At 39.5% G+C, this 16748-nt stretch overlaps 1 protein-coding gene across 1 annotated transcript; it reads left to right on the forward strand.

Annotated features, from left to right (window-relative positions):
- Positions 1–802: 802 nt before the first annotated feature.
- On the forward strand, positions 803–12884 carry mtnr1ab (melatonin receptor 1A b). The gene is made up of 2 exons (XM_030764778.1): positions 803–989; positions 12016–12884. The coding sequence occupies exons 1-2, from the start codon at positions 803–805 to the stop codon at positions 12882–12884; spliced, it is 1056 nt and encodes a 351-aa protein (XP_030620638.1).
- Positions 12885–16748: the final 3864 nt, after the last annotated feature.

Raw genomic sequence — 16748 nt, forward strand, 5'->3', positions numbered from 1 at the left:
CCGTATAATATTGTGCTCTGATTGTGCGCACACTGTGCGATGTGAAGACAAGAAACGCATAACTGCGACCCCAATGCCAATAGGCAATGTAAAACATCCATAGTAAGAACGTACAGTATCTATCTTAAATATGTCACTATCTTAAATATTCCCTGCAATCAACGGATATTAATTAATTATTAATTCTCAATTATTCATATTAAACATAAAGAAATGCGATGATGGCGAGTCTACTGGCAAAAAGACATCCCTTAATCAACATATTTGGATGTGTGTGTGTGCGTGCGTGCGTGTGTGTGTGTGTGTATAACATTTGAGTTCGAATGCGCTTCTGTGACAGTAAATCTTGAATGAGATAATAATGAATGAACATGTGCATACATGATCGCCTTTCCATGTGAGTTGCTATGAATGGGGCTGCAAACATTATGAAGGGGGAAAAACAGAAAGAATGAAGGGAAAAAACCCGAATCATTTAGATTCTATCGCTCTCCTCCACTGCGGGGCAGCGTTTCTACAGTCTACAATGCATGTAGTCATGGCATTTGACAGGAACTTAAGTTGCCGCCGGATGTCACATACCAACAATTTGATGGTAGGTACAAGCTATAAAAGTGCAGACACGTGTGTTCGCGTGCAGATACTGAAATTACCAGTTCGACCGAGGACTACGTGATGAAGGCAAAGCAGTTAATTTAACGCACGTTTATGCAGCGACACATCTAAAACTCAAAAGCTGCCCAATGGCTCCAAAAGCTGTTATTTATTTTTGCGGATTAAGAAAGTGAAGGGATACGATAAGATGAAAATAAATGGCAGCCGACTGACGAACAGTTCTTCACTAGCTCCTTACGAGGTCACGCTGAATCGCCCTCCATGGGTTTCCACAACTTTGGGAAGCGTTCTGATATTCACCATCGTTGTTGATATCTTGGGTAACCTCCTGGTCATTTTCTCCGTCTACAGAAATAAGAAACTAAGAAACGCAGGTAAGTAAGCACACAGTTTCAAATCTTAAAATGTTAACAGTCTTACGCATCGGACGGGCGGCACTTGTTCACAGTTATTGCCAATTTAGAGCTAATTCCAGTGTCCTGCTTGGCAACCTGTCCGTGCGAGCGCTGTGTTGACGCGCGCAGTTTGAGCTGATGTGATGATCATCATACTTTTCTGGGTAAAGAACTGACTATCAGATATACTTTCAGAAGAACATGCCATGTGTAGGAGGCTGTTTTGCCCTGCAGTGATGTTTGCTTCACTGGATGTATTTTTCTTTATGAATAGTATTAGACGTGAATGAAGCTTAAGCAGGATATACATTCAATACATAACAGTAGCGTTATTAGGCGAGTTGACCCAGGATTACGGATAATCTTAAAGAAACGCAGGAGTAGTTACAAAGAGGTTTAAATTTAGAAGAAGAAGAATTGTTCCCAAAGAATAACACCTGCAAAAAATGCCTCACACTTTCAATGCGATCGTGTCATCTGTGTTTTGCGGTCAGCGCCCACCAGCTTCACGCTTACGTAGGTGCTTCTCTTGTACTCCTACATTGCATTGTAACACATTACATGAAGGCCATTTAATCGTCCTGAAGTGAAAATGTGACAGGGTATGCGTCCCCGGAGCTTAGGTCAATGAGGACATGTTTACGCAGGTGGCTAGCGATAGCCTAAAGTTAATAGGAAAGATGCCATTAAAGTTTAGCACGACAGACATTCCTTCAAGCACTTATCTGTTACATCGAAAGTTTTTGACGTCCGAGTCGCTGCGGAACATGTCACTCATACTGTGGCCAAATACCAGCGATCATCTGTGAATAATCTACAATCATCTACAGATATCACTTTCAACAGCTTCGAGAATCAAGACAAAATGTAAACGTATTTTGTTCCTTTAGATGTGCAAGGAAGTGGGATATGTATTGTGGTTCCTATAGACCTCATAAGCATTTACTATCCGCTTCGAATGAATATTTTCCCCATTTACGTATATTACCGTTGTATTATCATACGTTAATTCAATACCGTTTACGTAGTGAGCCACACAACATAATTATCCGTTCACGGGACATGATGAATACGCGGCTCAATTAATTACAAACGTGCAATTATCCCGTATTAATGATGATGATTGAGTACATTATCAAGCCAATTCCTGCACACTGTTTGTGTGCAGTGGAAGACTGTTTTCAGTTCCTGCCATTATGTTTGATTACTCGCAGGACTCAATATACAGCCCTCCTCAGGACCACAAGTCACTATTTTTAGAGGCACCAGGTAATTGGCTCCATATCAAAGAAAACCGATTCAGGCAGTCACTCTCGCGTAAGTCGATGGAGTGCTTATCACCAGTGTCACACCGACCCATATGCCACTCTTCTCTGCCAATGAAATGGAAGCCTTCTGGTTTTGTAGTGTGTAAACTCACTGTCATAGGATCACAGTTAGTGTAATACTCATAAATTACATTAAATGAGAGACTGCAATACAAACAAAACCAGTTTGGAGTGCTCATTGTCTTTTCTGCCTTCTTGGCAAGAGTTTTTTTTTTCTCACCTAGACCCCCCCCCCCCCCCCCCCCCAAAGTGCAGAATTTGACCAATTTTGAACACTTTCCCCAAGAAAATACTTGTAGTTAACATCTTGTTATTGTCCTAAATGCAATTTACAGAGGTTTGTTAGTCTGTTCTCTTCTCGTTTATTCCCTTTTCATGCTCTTTTCACCATGAGCGAGCGAGCAAGAGAGAGAGAGTGAGAGAGAGGGAGAGTGAGAGAGAGGGAGAGAGAGAGGGAGACAAAGAGGGAGAGAGCATAGATTGCTTATTGGTTACTGGGAGCATTTATTTAACAGGTGTTTTAGTTTAGTAATTTTTGAGCTGTTTAGTCATTCCTGAAAAGTGTTTCTTGACACTTTAATGATATGATGGCCAAATGTTTTTCTATATTGACAAATTATTAGATTATTTTGAATATACGTCTTATTTCCGAAATCTACTGTTTGACCCTATAAACCTGTCACCACAAATGCACTTATGGATTGAATATGCAAACAAACAAACAAATTTAACCAGAACAAATGATCTTGTTATCCAGTTACCAGTCCAATTATTTTGGACTGTCAAATATTAATTTATCAGAATGTCAGGTGGGACTAACTGTCATGTTGTGGGTAATGGTCAGGTGGTATAACCAACCTTTTATATTTACTGCAGTTGAACAGCTGAGTCAGACACCTCACTTTCCTGTTTCATAGAATGTATAGAACTCGTTGTGTTTTTTTCAAAAAAATTTTTTTTCTCCTGAGAGGAAATTTGTTAACTGTTGCAAAATAATTGATTGTGAAGGATAAATGACATGAGAAGCTCTGTAAATAGGAATTGAAGAGGCACTTTATTATATAATCTGTGTTTTAGAAAAAAAAAGTAACTAAAATTGATCTCCCACATTTTAACATTTGTGTGAAATGCATGAAAATTATATTAATCTCTATTAACTCATGACCGCACCACCTGACAGGAAAATCATAATTCATGTTTAAAAATTCATTAACTCTATTTTAAAAAGCTAAAAAATCAATATAAGTGCAGAGTTCTGCCTAAGAATAGAGAACATAAGAGAAAGTAAGAAGATAGGAGATAGCGTTGTTGTAAACATAAAAAAAAACCCAAAATAAATCAATAAAAAAAATAATTAAATCCATTTTTCCCAATGCCTTTTCTTTTTCCTTTCTATTTCAAAAACCTTATTTGCCTGTGACCCAGTTACAGCATGTTATTGTACAGATAATTAGTATGCTAATGCCTTTCAACTCAGCCTTAATCAGGTACTTATTAGTGGACTGTGTGTTTGGGTTTTCTATGTGTATTGCGATGGCCATACATTTGTATGCTTGCTTTGGCACACTAGAGTACCAGTTCTTCATCTTGTTTAAGGTTTTGTGTCATAACTGATTTTTTTTCTTTTGAATTGCTAGTAGTTTGAGATGAGTTTGCTATCAGACATTAATGTTTTTTTATAGCTTTTTTTTTTTTTTTTTTAAATGAACCCAACACCTCACTGGTAGACTTCCATAATCTGTAACCCAGTGAATTACATGCCAAAATTGGAACTTGAAAAGAAATGAAACTATAACTGCTTGACCAGATTTGCTTTATGACACGGATGGTCTATGTTTTCCGCAATCACCCACCCCCCCACCCGCCACCCGCCACCTGCCCCTTGCAAGATAGTTGATCTTACTGCAAACAGACAGCCTTTTACCAACCGTTACGACGGCTGAGAAGACAATTTGAAAGTAAATTGTTGTTTATGCTTGTGCTTATGCTTTCTCCCTGTTCATTTAGGTTTATATGAAACTGTGATATTGTAAATAAACATGGCATGAGATATAGATTTTTTTCTCTGCTTCTCTTAGACAGAGCAAATTCAAGAGCCAAGAGTTCAGCTGTCACAGTGGCTACCAGGGTGCCAGGAAAGTTTGATTGTGGGAAAGCTAGCTCATCAGGAGTGTATCTGTGCTGTGCTCTCCTACTGGGCACAGTGCACCATGTACTCTGATTAGTGGGTCAAATTAACCCAGTAATTGTTCCATTAGCCTCCTACAATGTGTGCTTCATTATGCTTCTCTCTAGTGAGTAGATGTCTCATGATCTATTGTGGAGTCCACTGACCCACTGGGAATAGTTAATGAGCACTTCAAATCACCATGCCACACAGATACACACGCATACATGCATGTACGCATGCGCACAAACCCACATGCATACACCTACAATCACCCACACTCACTCACACGCACACACACAAACACACACGCACGCACGCAGACGCTCGCATACAAAGTAATTCATGCATGCATTTGAATAATGCGCTTTGTATTGTTCTTCAGTGACATAGCACCCTAGTAGAACTGTCTCTCCCCCATTGTCTATCTGTTTTTATTAAACCAGTTGAGCCTCTAAGACTCTATAAGCTGTGACAACACTGTCTGTTTGGATTATTCAGCCCATGCGCACCCTGCTGTTAGATAAGACTCATTTCAGCACAGCTAGTGTAACACGAGCATCATTCCAGCACAAATTCACCGATGACATCACAGTTCCATTTTCATACTTCATGAGCGATCCTGTACAGCGTTCCAACCTGTGTGCCAAATCTGCTCCCTTACCTTCGTGATAAGGACTGTAGAACATCTACCTTTGAAAACAAGAAAGGAAAAGAAGAGAAAAGAAAAACAATTATTCTGCACAGAAATAAAGTGGAGCCCCCTTTTACTTCCATGACTTTATGTCTTTTCTCTCCACTCTTCTTCGTGAGATGGATGTGGCCTGTGGGCCTGAGGCAGATTTATTAAGTGTGTCTTACTGTTCATTCAAGAGGAACTCTCTCCAGCGTTATACACACAGGGGGTTTGTGTGTGTGTGTGTGAGAGAGAGAAGGAGAGAGGGAGAGAGAGAGAGAGAGAGAGAACAGGCTTTTCTCTGGAAGCTTTACTCAGGACGCTCACAGGGACTTGTGAATTGTTAGTTCATTAAAAAAGAAAAAAAGAAAAGGAAAAAAAAAAAAAAAGATTTGACCAAATCTTTGTGTTTGTTACAGGGATACATTTCTATTCTTTGTGCCCCAGATAATAAAAAAAAAAATCATAAAACCAGTTCCTTGTAAACTTGTCACAGTCATCATATTAGCAGCTGAAGCTGATGCATGTGGCTTTAATGGAGCAGAAGCTTTTTAATCTGGGTCATAGGTTTAACAGTGCTGTGCTATTTCAGGATTACGTCGCTTAATAGAGTAATTCCAGCGCGAAAAATAATCAGCTCTGTATCACAAACCACTCAAACCAGTTTTCATTCAAACGCATGCAGAAAAGTGCATAATACTCTTGTCTAAATACCTGCTGTGGATATTTGGTTTGAAAAACATAGTCCTTCAAGCAATGCTGTACATGTGTAACATTAGCAATGACCGTAACAGCTTCCTCAATATCCTTGTGTGATTCAATATGAAATCACAGTTTACAGGGCGTACATCGAATTGGATATGCTTAATCAAATGAGCTGAGACATCCGCAAATGTTTCACAAGGGAAGTCGTTGGACTGAGGCCATCTTAGGTTAAGCTCTGCCTTTATTTAGGTTTGGTTCTGACAGATGACTAAATATCAAATGTTAAATCTGTTCCCACAATAAGGTTCCACAAAGATCTCCTTTTAGTACATAGAGGCACAATTCATCGCTGTACCGGAAGGCCTCATGTGACAGAAGAAACAACAACTGTTTTTTTAATTTCTCTATCTCTCTCTCTCTCTCTCTCTCTCTGTCGTCTTTCAGAAAAGTAAACCTAGGCGTCTTTTTATTTTACCTGGGCAATCGAGACAACTTTTCCTCCAGCATCAAAGGGACTGTGTGATGCAACACCAAACCTTTAGCAAATCAAATCTTTTCATCAAATATTCTCAGAAACCATCAGAAACATAAAATTCTGGGTCATAACGTATTCAGTTAATATGTTATGAAGGAACAGTACCAAATATGCTTTTTTTTCCTCCCTCAATAACACTCTCTTTTAGTTCTTGGATAAATTCAATGTACTGTTGAAATTCCTCCTTCAGTTATCCTCAGTTCACTAACCTGCTAATGTTTGAATGATAGCCAAGAATAAACTGAGAAGAGGGTGGTAATAAGCAAAGTAACAGTTGTCCTGTATTACTACTACTACTACTACTACTACTACTACTACTACTACTAACAAAACCCTGAAACGATTAAAAAAGGTCAAATTGCATTCCTGTAGGCTCAAGTCTAATATCTAATATCATATCAGCCGTTCGCCATTAATAATATTTATTGAAGTATCTAGCTCAGTGTTTAGTGTCAGCCTTTCCAATTTAGCAATGTCTGAGAACTGTAGTTGCACTTAAGCGAGAAATCAAGAATGCAAATTTGTCTGAACATTTTCAAGGCGTGTATCTGTTTTGTGTTTTGTGTTTTTTTGGTTTTTTTAAACGTATATCTGCTTCTGGACTGCGAGAGAGTGTGGGCTTTGTCCGTGTGTATACAATAGCGTACATGTGTTTGTGTACAGCTGCGTTGACTTGTTGTGAATGATGACAATGGCTCACCATCCATCCTAAAATGAATTCATCATCTTCCCATTAATTGAAACATCACATTCGATTTTTGGCTCCTCGCCAACCAACCAACCAGAGAAAAAACCAAAAACAAAAAAAAAAACGGGACCTGACACCTGAAGCAGTGCCTGTCACCAGTCTGGGATCAGAGAACTGCAGACTGAATCTCATTATGAAGAGAGTGAGAGGACTGACTCCCATTCATTTGACAGAGTCAGCGTTTTCCTCTCTTTTGTAAGTACTGTGAACAGATCTTGTCAACGAGAAAATTGGTAAGTCATTAGATCCCAGCCCTCGCGGTTTAGTTGGAGGAACTGATATATTCCTCAATTTTCGGCTGAATGTCATCAGTGAACTACAGTGCTGTGCAGTTGAAGGACGTCTTTTCCAAGCTATTCAGATGGAAGCAGGATTAAATGAAGAATCCAGGATGGGGTTTTTTTTTCATTCAGTTTGACAGAATAAGAACCTGGTCACATCTCTCCTCTACGACGTGTTTTTAAAGTGTGTGCTTGGATGCTCAAATCAACTAATATTCATGTACAGTTTTATTAGTGAACAGCATCATGTGGTGTTTACAGTCTAGCAATGTGATTTGCCTGCACACATAAAAGAATATAAGTAAAAGATGCGCTGAAATTAATCTGAAATAGATTCCAAGATGTCTTTTAAATGACGCTTGGCATCTTTTTTTTGTTTTTACTCAAACACTTTTCAAGATCTGTTGATCTTTTGTACCTTGAGATCTTTTAACTATTCATGACAAACATCCGAGAGAGGGAATTGAAGCCAGAAAACTGCAAATTTAGGAAGTATGTCAAAACAGTGAATAAACTGTTTGGTATGTTAATTAGTTGTTTTCATACTGAGATGTTTATGTGGGCAAAACAGGACCTGTGTGACATCTTCACTGTGTTCTGAAATCATGAAAGGACAACCAAAATTCATCATTCTCCAATTCCACGAATCGAACAAAGTCTTGGTTAATCACTGTTATGAGAAGTAAAAACTTTTTTTTTAGCCCCTATTTTTTTTTAGTTTGTGGAACAGAAGTGGTCTAAGCTCATCTCGTCTGACAATACGCAGTTTAAAAGATTGAAACACGGTCGACAGTAAATACGGTGAGAAAGTATCTTTGCACTCCACTGATTCTCAAGGGAGTACATGAATTCGCCTTGACATCATCTTTTTTTTATTTTTATTTTATTTTTTTTTTGTCCTATGTGTGTGAAGTGGTGTAGAAAAATCGGGAGCAAAGGTTTGCCTTACAGCCCACATGCCATTAGCAGGAGCTGTAGCAAACTCACCGGGGAGACATGACATGTTTGTATAGGCTTTTACAGTATAGTCTCACTGTCCTCTCTCTGTATGTTGCTTCCAAACAGCTTACAGCTTGCACAAAAAAAAGAAAGTCTGATGCCTTTGCAGTGTTGTCATGCTATGTAACATTAAATGAGTTTTTAGCAACATTCTGTTGTCCCCATGGTAACCTTTGTGACGCATGGCTGTCATTCATATCCAAGACTCTTGTATCTTTGCACGTTGTTAAGATGATGCTACTCAGATGCTGGTTCGTTCATTATGGTGAAAGTATGACAGTTCTATAGAGATTTGCCTTTGTGCTACTTACAGTGTGCTGCAGTGAAACATGAAAAAAAAAAAAAACAACAACAAACTGGTCAGTCTATAATTGGCTGATAGTTAAACTGACCACTCCACTCTCTAAGGACATTTCCCACATTGTTTGAGTTTAACTGCTTTTCCGTGGACTCCTATTTCTCATGGCCTGTTGTGGAATCCATTGACTCCACTGGGAATATTTAATGAATACTTAAAACCAACGTGTCCTACAAACACATGGCAATAGCCTCTCCATTGCCCTGATAGACAAACATCATTCTTAGGTATGGAGTAAATTAGATATTCTTTGGAATTCTAACAATCCTGTATCCTTGATGGTCTGTTTAAGACAACATTTTATTCCCATGCCGAGAGAAGAGCCGAGATGCAGTATCATTCCACTGGGAGCATTTTACTTTGGCAGACACTGTGATCTGCAGAGATGGAAAACCAGTCTGATGAGCGAGCCAGTGTAAGTGAGCTTTCCAGTGAGCACAACCCCCCCCCCCCCCCCCCCCCCCCCCCACCACCAAAAGACGAGCGAGTCTGATATAGGAAAGCTGGATAAATACAGTTACACCAATGTAGAGAGATGCAGTCCATGCACGGTCATTCAAAAAGATGTTCCAGGAACGTTTCGGTAATAAACATTACACTACTTTGACAAATATGGTGAAAATGCATTTGAAAGGCAGGAGTAGATTGTTTTGGAGTGTAAGGCAGTAAGTAGCAAGAGAGAGACAATGTACTAAGACATGCAGAGCGGAGCACAGAGTGTGAATACTGTAAACATTAGCTATAAACTGTACTTTGGGGAGGTGATATACAACGAGAGGGTGATTGCTACACTGAGGAGAGTCAGCACTCGTGTAATAGTCGCTTTACACTGGCAAAGTGCTCTTCAGGATATAATTTACTTTACTTATAATTTTAGCAAATTCATTCACTTCCTGCGCACAATGTGTGTTAAATGATGTAGTGTGGGTGGTAAGATGCATTTGATGACTGCAAACAGTTCTGTTTTTTTCTTTTTAGAACAGCAAGATAACAGATAACAGCAAGTAAATAATGAGGGTTGTAAATCAGGTCTGGTTGCTAATTAGCATTGTTGTGAAGGAGAGGAGACAGACCATTTGTCGGAGGTGTAGGATATTACAAAACCAGGATCTTTCAAGGGTGAGGAGGTTACGTTGCTCGTATATTCTGATTTTTTTATGACACTAATCAGGCATTCAAACTTTAGATTGTGTCTCAGCAGTACATAAAACAATGTAGTGAGCCTACTTTGCATAAACATCCAACCATGACAGCAGGCAGTAGACTCCTGTGATCTACGGGCTAAACTATACAATGCGTTAAAAAAAAAAAAAAGAAGGTTATGCCAGATTTAGTAACTGCCACTTCTGTTGTAGCAGGCCATCAAGTCATATTTCTGTCAAGAGCTGAATCATGCCTGAAATGACATCATGTAGAATGTATGGCATTATGGTGAAGTCTGGTTGGCTGAGTGTAGTATCGGGAGCTAGCACACCACCATGAAGATTTCCATTCCGATTTCATCTCTGGAATTCCTCACAGAGGCTGATTTGTTTAAAATATGTTGTTTACAATCAGCTTATGACTTTGCTATGTTTTTTTTTCTTTTCTTTATTCAGTGAAAAGAGCAGGGCTCATTTAGACAGCTCTGTGATCACAAAGTTGCTGCTTCAAACATGACCTCCAAAGATGAGGATGACCTTCACAGACAGGGTCTTATGTTGGACCAGGGGGACCCTGCTGGCACTTTGAGGTCTCTGCTCTAATTTCAACCCCTCTCTCTCTCTCTCTCTCTCTCTCTCTCTCTCTCTCTCTCTCTTTCTCTCTCCCTGCTCATCTCTTGCATGTCCCTGTCAAAAGAACTTGAGAAACACAGCAACTCAGAGAGCTGGGGCCGCGAAATCAATTTAGAGTCATTCTTCTGGAAAGTTCCTCTACTCTGATGAGTGGCCGCTAGCAATGAGCCAAATTGGTCAAGTCATGAATTGCATATTCTGCACCTCTTGAATTCCACCACACACTCAGCTGTAATGAACTGAAAAAAAGAGTAAGTAAAAAAAAAAAAAAAATCATGTCAATGGCTTGTAACAATGTTATTTGAACATTATGACAGTCTTGTAAACCTTGATGTGCCATTTGCTAAAAGGTTTTTTAGAAGAGTTGAGACTCATCCAGCAGAGAGGGGTGTTGGGAAGAGAGGGCTGTGAACTAATGAGTGCATGCATGACATTTCCAGGCACTTTTAAACTTGTGCCCCCCCCAACCCCCCCAGACCGTGCCTCATGACAACAGGCGGGAACTCAGCAGAGGCAAGTCACACAGGCTTAGCGGTAATGAGAGAAGACAGATTGGAGAAAAAGTTTCAGGGCATCTGTGTTCAGGTCATACGACATGCTTCGTGTTCCTGCATGCGTAACGTTGAAGTTTTTGCTCTTTGTTCTTTCAGAGACTTAAATTACTGGATCAAAAAAAAAAAACAACCTTTTTTTTCTTTTCTGTGCATTTGTTCGCGTGTTTGTTTGTTTATAATCTAAACTTGAGCTTACAGTGACATTTTCATTGAATTAAATCAAGTCACTTGCAGATGCAGTCTTGATATGAAAAGTACAATTTTGTTTGAGAAAATGTTGGGTTTTTTTTAAAATTATAATAAATCACTTATAACTATTTCCCTTGGGGGAAAAAAATGAAGCATCCAAAAAGTTATGAGAATCATTCATGGGAAAACTCTCAACTCTGTGTGACAATAGCAGGTGCTGCACAAATCCCTTTAATCAAGAGAGCAGCTGAGAGACTTCTACACGGTGGGACAGAATTAGAAGCAATGAAGGTCATGCTATTAAAATGCTACTGGCATTATTGATTAGAAGGACATTACCGCTAACGCGCATCAACTGTGCTTATGAAAAAACAACAACGTTCAAAGTCAAACCTCCAAGTAATTTGATCTAATGCTGTAATAATAAATGACTGGCTTACCATGTAACTTCAGCCATTTGGATAAAGATGGACGTGCATCTGACGTTTTCCATAATAAAAGACTTAATGCAGTGACATTGTGTGGTGTATTTATCATATGTTTATTTTTCAAAAAGTCAAAGGAAGTGCAACAGAGCGTTGCCATTCTGAATCATAGCTCTTTAAACGTTGTTTGCTGCCGATGCCACTGAGATACTCTGGTTGCTAGTACAACTGTGTGATGCTTTATGGTGTTTTTTTTGTCTTGCAGGGAACATATTTGTCGTGAGCCTGGCCGTGGCTGACTTGGTGGTGGCATTTTATCCCTATCCCCTTGTCCTGGTTTCCATTTTCCACAATGGATGGAATCTGGGCTTCGTTCACTGCCAGATCAGTGGATTCCTGATGGGACTCAGCGTCATCGGATCGATTTTCAACATAACTGGCATCGCCATCAACCGATACTGTTACATATGCCACAGCCTGAAGTACGACAAGCTTTACAGCGACAAAAACTCTCTCTGCTACGTCCTCCTCATTTGGATACTGACTATAGTCGCTATCGTGCCAAACTTTTACGTGGGGTCTCTTCAGTACGACCCCAGGGTTTACTCTTGCACGTTTGCACAGTCGGCCAGTTCGGCCTACACCATCGCCGTGGTCTTCTTCCACTTCATACTTCCAATCATGATTGTCACCTACTGCTATCTTAGGATATGGATCCTCGTCATCCAGGTGAGAAGACGCGTCAAGCCGGAGTTCCGCCCCAAACTCACGCCGCACGACGTGAGGAACTTCGTCACCATGTTCGTGGTGTTTGTTCTCTTCGCCGTGTGTTGGGCGCCGCTCAATTTCATTGGCCTCGCTGTTGCCATGGATCCCGCGCGGGTTGCGCCACTTATCCCGGAGTGGTTTTTTGTATCGAGTTACTTCATGGCCTATTTCAACAGTTGCCTTAATGCCATCGTCTATGGACTGCTCAACCAGAACTTTAGAAGAGAGTACAAAAAAATCATCGTCTCACTTTGCACTGCTCGAATATTCTTCCCCGACAGCTCTAATGATGCTGCAGATAGGATCAAAAGCAAGCCATCCCCTTTAATGACAAACAACAACCAAGTTAAAGTAGACTCTGTGTGAACATTCGACGAGGGACACTGTGAAAAAAAAGAGAGACAGAGAAAGAAAGAAAGAAAGAAAGAAAGAAAGAACAAAAAACAACTCACACATACCAAATATCCATCTCGACCACTTCCGGGTGACAAAGTATTTATAAACAACTGCTGAAAATGAAGCAGGGTGTATGTATTTTTTGAACCCATTTCTTCATCTATATCTTTAGGTGCAACGCGAGTGAGAGTGTTCTGTTTGTCTCAATGTTTACATTTATGAATAATGTAGAGACAATATATGTACTGCATTTATTTAATATATATATATATATATCTATATATTAAAAACAAAATTAGGATCAGATTTTCAATTCCCATTAATCTATTTCCCAACAGGTCCTGATACCACGCAAGATAAGAGCTATTTGACCCGCCCAGAGAAGCAAAGGAATATTTATTCATGTCTGGTATAGATATTTCACTACTTTCTAAGCCCTACAAAGCATTTAGTGAAACCAGTAACTCAGAAACAGGGTTTTCTTAGTCTGAAGTACGCAAATTAACAGGTATTTTTAAATTATGAGATTTGTTATGTAAAAAAAACCAAACAAACAAAAAAAAAACAGCCACCTCCAAGCTTTCAGAGAAAATGCTATGTTAGTATTCATTATTCAGGCAAATTTCAACGGGTAATACTGTCGTTCGGCACGGAACAAAAGATTTTTAAGCAGAAATGAAAATATGTTGTGGTTCTACAAAAAGATTGAAGCTGCCTGAATACTTTCAGTGTATCCAAGAGATTATAAAACCTTATTTTACAGGCCTTGACAATGCCTTTATAGTGCTGTAAGGAATATGCTCTAAAAATATTTTAAAATGAAATGCATATGAAATGTCTAATAGAGTTTGTCATTTGGTATGTGTGCATCCACTGTGACTCATTGTTACACTCGCCATATGACAATGTCATGTGGTATGACTATCACGTGGCTTCTCTCTCATATCGATGGATTCAAGTGCCATGATTTAAAAAAAAAACAAAAAACGCCCCGTTTAAAAGCCCTGTAGAATCTAAAGAGCTTGTCTGTTTCCTGTTGGTACAAATATTGGACACGGAAGGTTCGAAGACAAGCAATACATTCAGATCCACTGGAAAATAAAAGGCATTACTATGTTCTTCCTAAACAAAACCATTGGAAACTTTGGAAAATTGCTGTCCGCGCTCCGGCACGGAATCTACTTCTGTGTACAGCAACCTGTGTTGACACACCTTTATAATATCATGTCAGTGTCAAAATATTTATAAAATGACATTACCATGTTGTTTACAAGATTAAAAAAAAAGTGATGGAGAGCATTCCCTTTTTTTTATTATTTTATTTTATTTCGTTAATGAATTGTCAAATGTGGATAAACATTAATGAAACACATTACCAACACGTAGCAGGTACTTTTTAAGCACTGTCCAGGATAGGGATACTACATAGGTTCTTATGATCCAGATCTGAAGAGAAGAGATTGATTTCCATTCTTCTGAAGAGCCTCTTGTTCCAGTTTCACATAAGATTTACATTTACACTCACATTTACATGTACATTTATTTATTTAGCAGATGCTTTTTTTTTCCAAAGCAACTTCCAAGTAAGGCAAAAATTCAAACCAAGAGTCTCAAATATAACATTACCTGATTGGTCAGTGGAATCGGGTGTTTCTGGATAGTAATAAAAAAAAAATTGTCTGATGATACAGCCAATATATGTAGTCCATCAAAATGTTTTTGTCTGTGAAAACATCACGGAGGTTCATGGTGACACATTATAACTAGCGTATAACCAAACGTATTCTCCACACAACCTTGTGTTTTGGAGCCGAGGGGGGACTTTTTAAACGTACCTCAAAACATTTGGTATAGGCATGTAACGTGAGCATCCAAAAGCCCAAGACCATCTCTACAAAAAAACAAAACAAAACAAACAAACAAACAAAAAAACACGCCGTTGGAATATGTTGAGCAGAATATAATGGCAACAGGGAACAGGGTGTTCTTCAAGATATGGGAATTTCTCTAAATTCCTTGTGTAAAGCATGAATGCGATTTTGAAAGCTTTTCATATTCTATGACATTTTACAATAAATTATTTGCATCTGTTAAGTAATGAGATTTGGGGCAATACTCCTCACACAACAAAGGAGCAAATACAGTGTGGCATTCTCACATGATTTTTTAATTTTTCATTCATTTATTTATTTATTTCCTTTACATACTATGACTCATTCTGGACCCATCCACAGTGTGTAAAAAACCCTAAAGATGTTATTTTTAAGAGCAAGACGAAGGCTCTTTACGTTGACCTGATTCTATGCCCACGGATGGTTATTTCTGGCCTTGCAGTTGAAAGTGTCTTTAAATCTGTAGAAGCTGAAGTAATTGCATTTGTCTCTGAACTGCTACGACAAAGGATCATGTTTCCCTTTCAGCCACCCCCTCCGCTTCTTTTTTTTTTTTTTTTTTTCTGGGACACTGAAATGTGTTTTTTTTTTTCCCAGATGAACTTGGATGGATTAAATATGCTCTTCAAAGATGAGCCATTGACTGTCCTTCCCCTGCCGCCACTGCTTTTTTTTTAACTTGTGCGCACAGACACACACACACACTATACATAATATGTGTGTGTGTGTGTGTGTGTTTGTGTATGTTTAAAAAAAATATGCAGTGCGTGTGTGTGTGTGTGTGTGTATGTGTGGATATGTGCATGTGAGAAAAACACTGTTTAATATGACAGTACAGTTTAATAAGAGTGAATATATTTAGCAGTGCACAGTTTTACAAGAACATAGATGTGAGGCCTCATTCGATGTTGTAAGACGTCATTTTGAGTCTCCATCGGAGCGTCTAGCATCAGATGAGAAAGATGGAGTGTTGGATCCATATATACTGCACAATAACGCTGAGAGAGAGCCTCACTCATAACCACATGTTACAGTAGGAGCACCAGTTGTCAAGGGAGTTATTCCATGTATTTCCACTTCATTTTGAAGAGAGGCAAAGCATGACCGCATTTCAGAGTTTTCTTCGCTTTGACTCCTTCAGGCGACTGACATTTTTTCCCATTGGTTAAGCACAGGGACACAGTTGGACATGGTGGCATACTGCACAGCCTTGCGTGCCGCTGGACAATGCAGGTCCCTCTCTGCCCATGGAGAGTCAGCACGGCAGGGACTCTTCACACTGACTCCTCTGTGAACCTGCTCACTTCCTTGGCTCAGCACATTGGCAAAGTCCACTATTTGTGTGCATTCAGCCAAAAGAAATGAGGGCACCGTCTATGTGTGTGTGTGCGTGTGTGCATGTGTGTGTGTGTGCGTGTGTGTATGTGTGTGTCTGTGAGAGAGAGAGAGGGAGAGATGGACAGACAAATAGAGAGAGATAGAGAAAGTGAGTGTGTGTGTGTGTGTGTGTGTGTCTGTGAGAGAGAGAGAGAGTGGGAGAGATGGACAGACAGATAGAGAGAGATAGAGAAAGTGAGTGTGTGTCAAACGTGTGTGTGCGTGTGTGTTTGCATGTTTGTGTCTGCTATGTCTGCTGATTCTGCTATTGCCTGCTCTCATTCCAACCTGAAGCCATGAGATGACGCGCACAATGGCTGAGTCTTCTGTGGAGCTCGAAAACATTATGATACCATAATTGAGTTAGAAATATTTACATTTTGTGTTTAGCTGAGGATAAAGATTTCATACGAGGTCATATTGTGTTTGGCTTTAGGGGGACTCTCAGACTGACTCCTTATCTTCAAGCCCTAAATTTATGGATGGACTCCGTCTGACAAACAGCAGCTGAACAGTATAGCCTTATTGTTCGATGCTTGTGTGAGGAATTTCTCCATTAATCCCC

The sequence above is a fragment of the Chanos chanos genome, chromosome 2, assembly GCF_902362185.1.
Source record: "Chanos chanos chromosome 2, fChaCha1.1, whole genome shotgun sequence".
Lineage (NCBI taxonomy): Eukaryota > Metazoa > Chordata > Actinopteri > Gonorynchiformes > Chanidae > Chanos > Chanos chanos.

Excerpts from the sequence above, each read along its gene's own strand:
- mtnr1ab (XM_030764778.1), top strand. The coding sequence starts at position 803 with ATGAAAATAAATGGCAGCCGACTGACGAACAGTTCTTCACTAGCTCCT. Across the intron at positions 990-12,015 it reads TAAGAAACTAAGAAACGCAG|GGAACATATTTGTCGTGAGC; the intron begins GTAAGTAAGCAC and ends TTTGTCTTGCAG.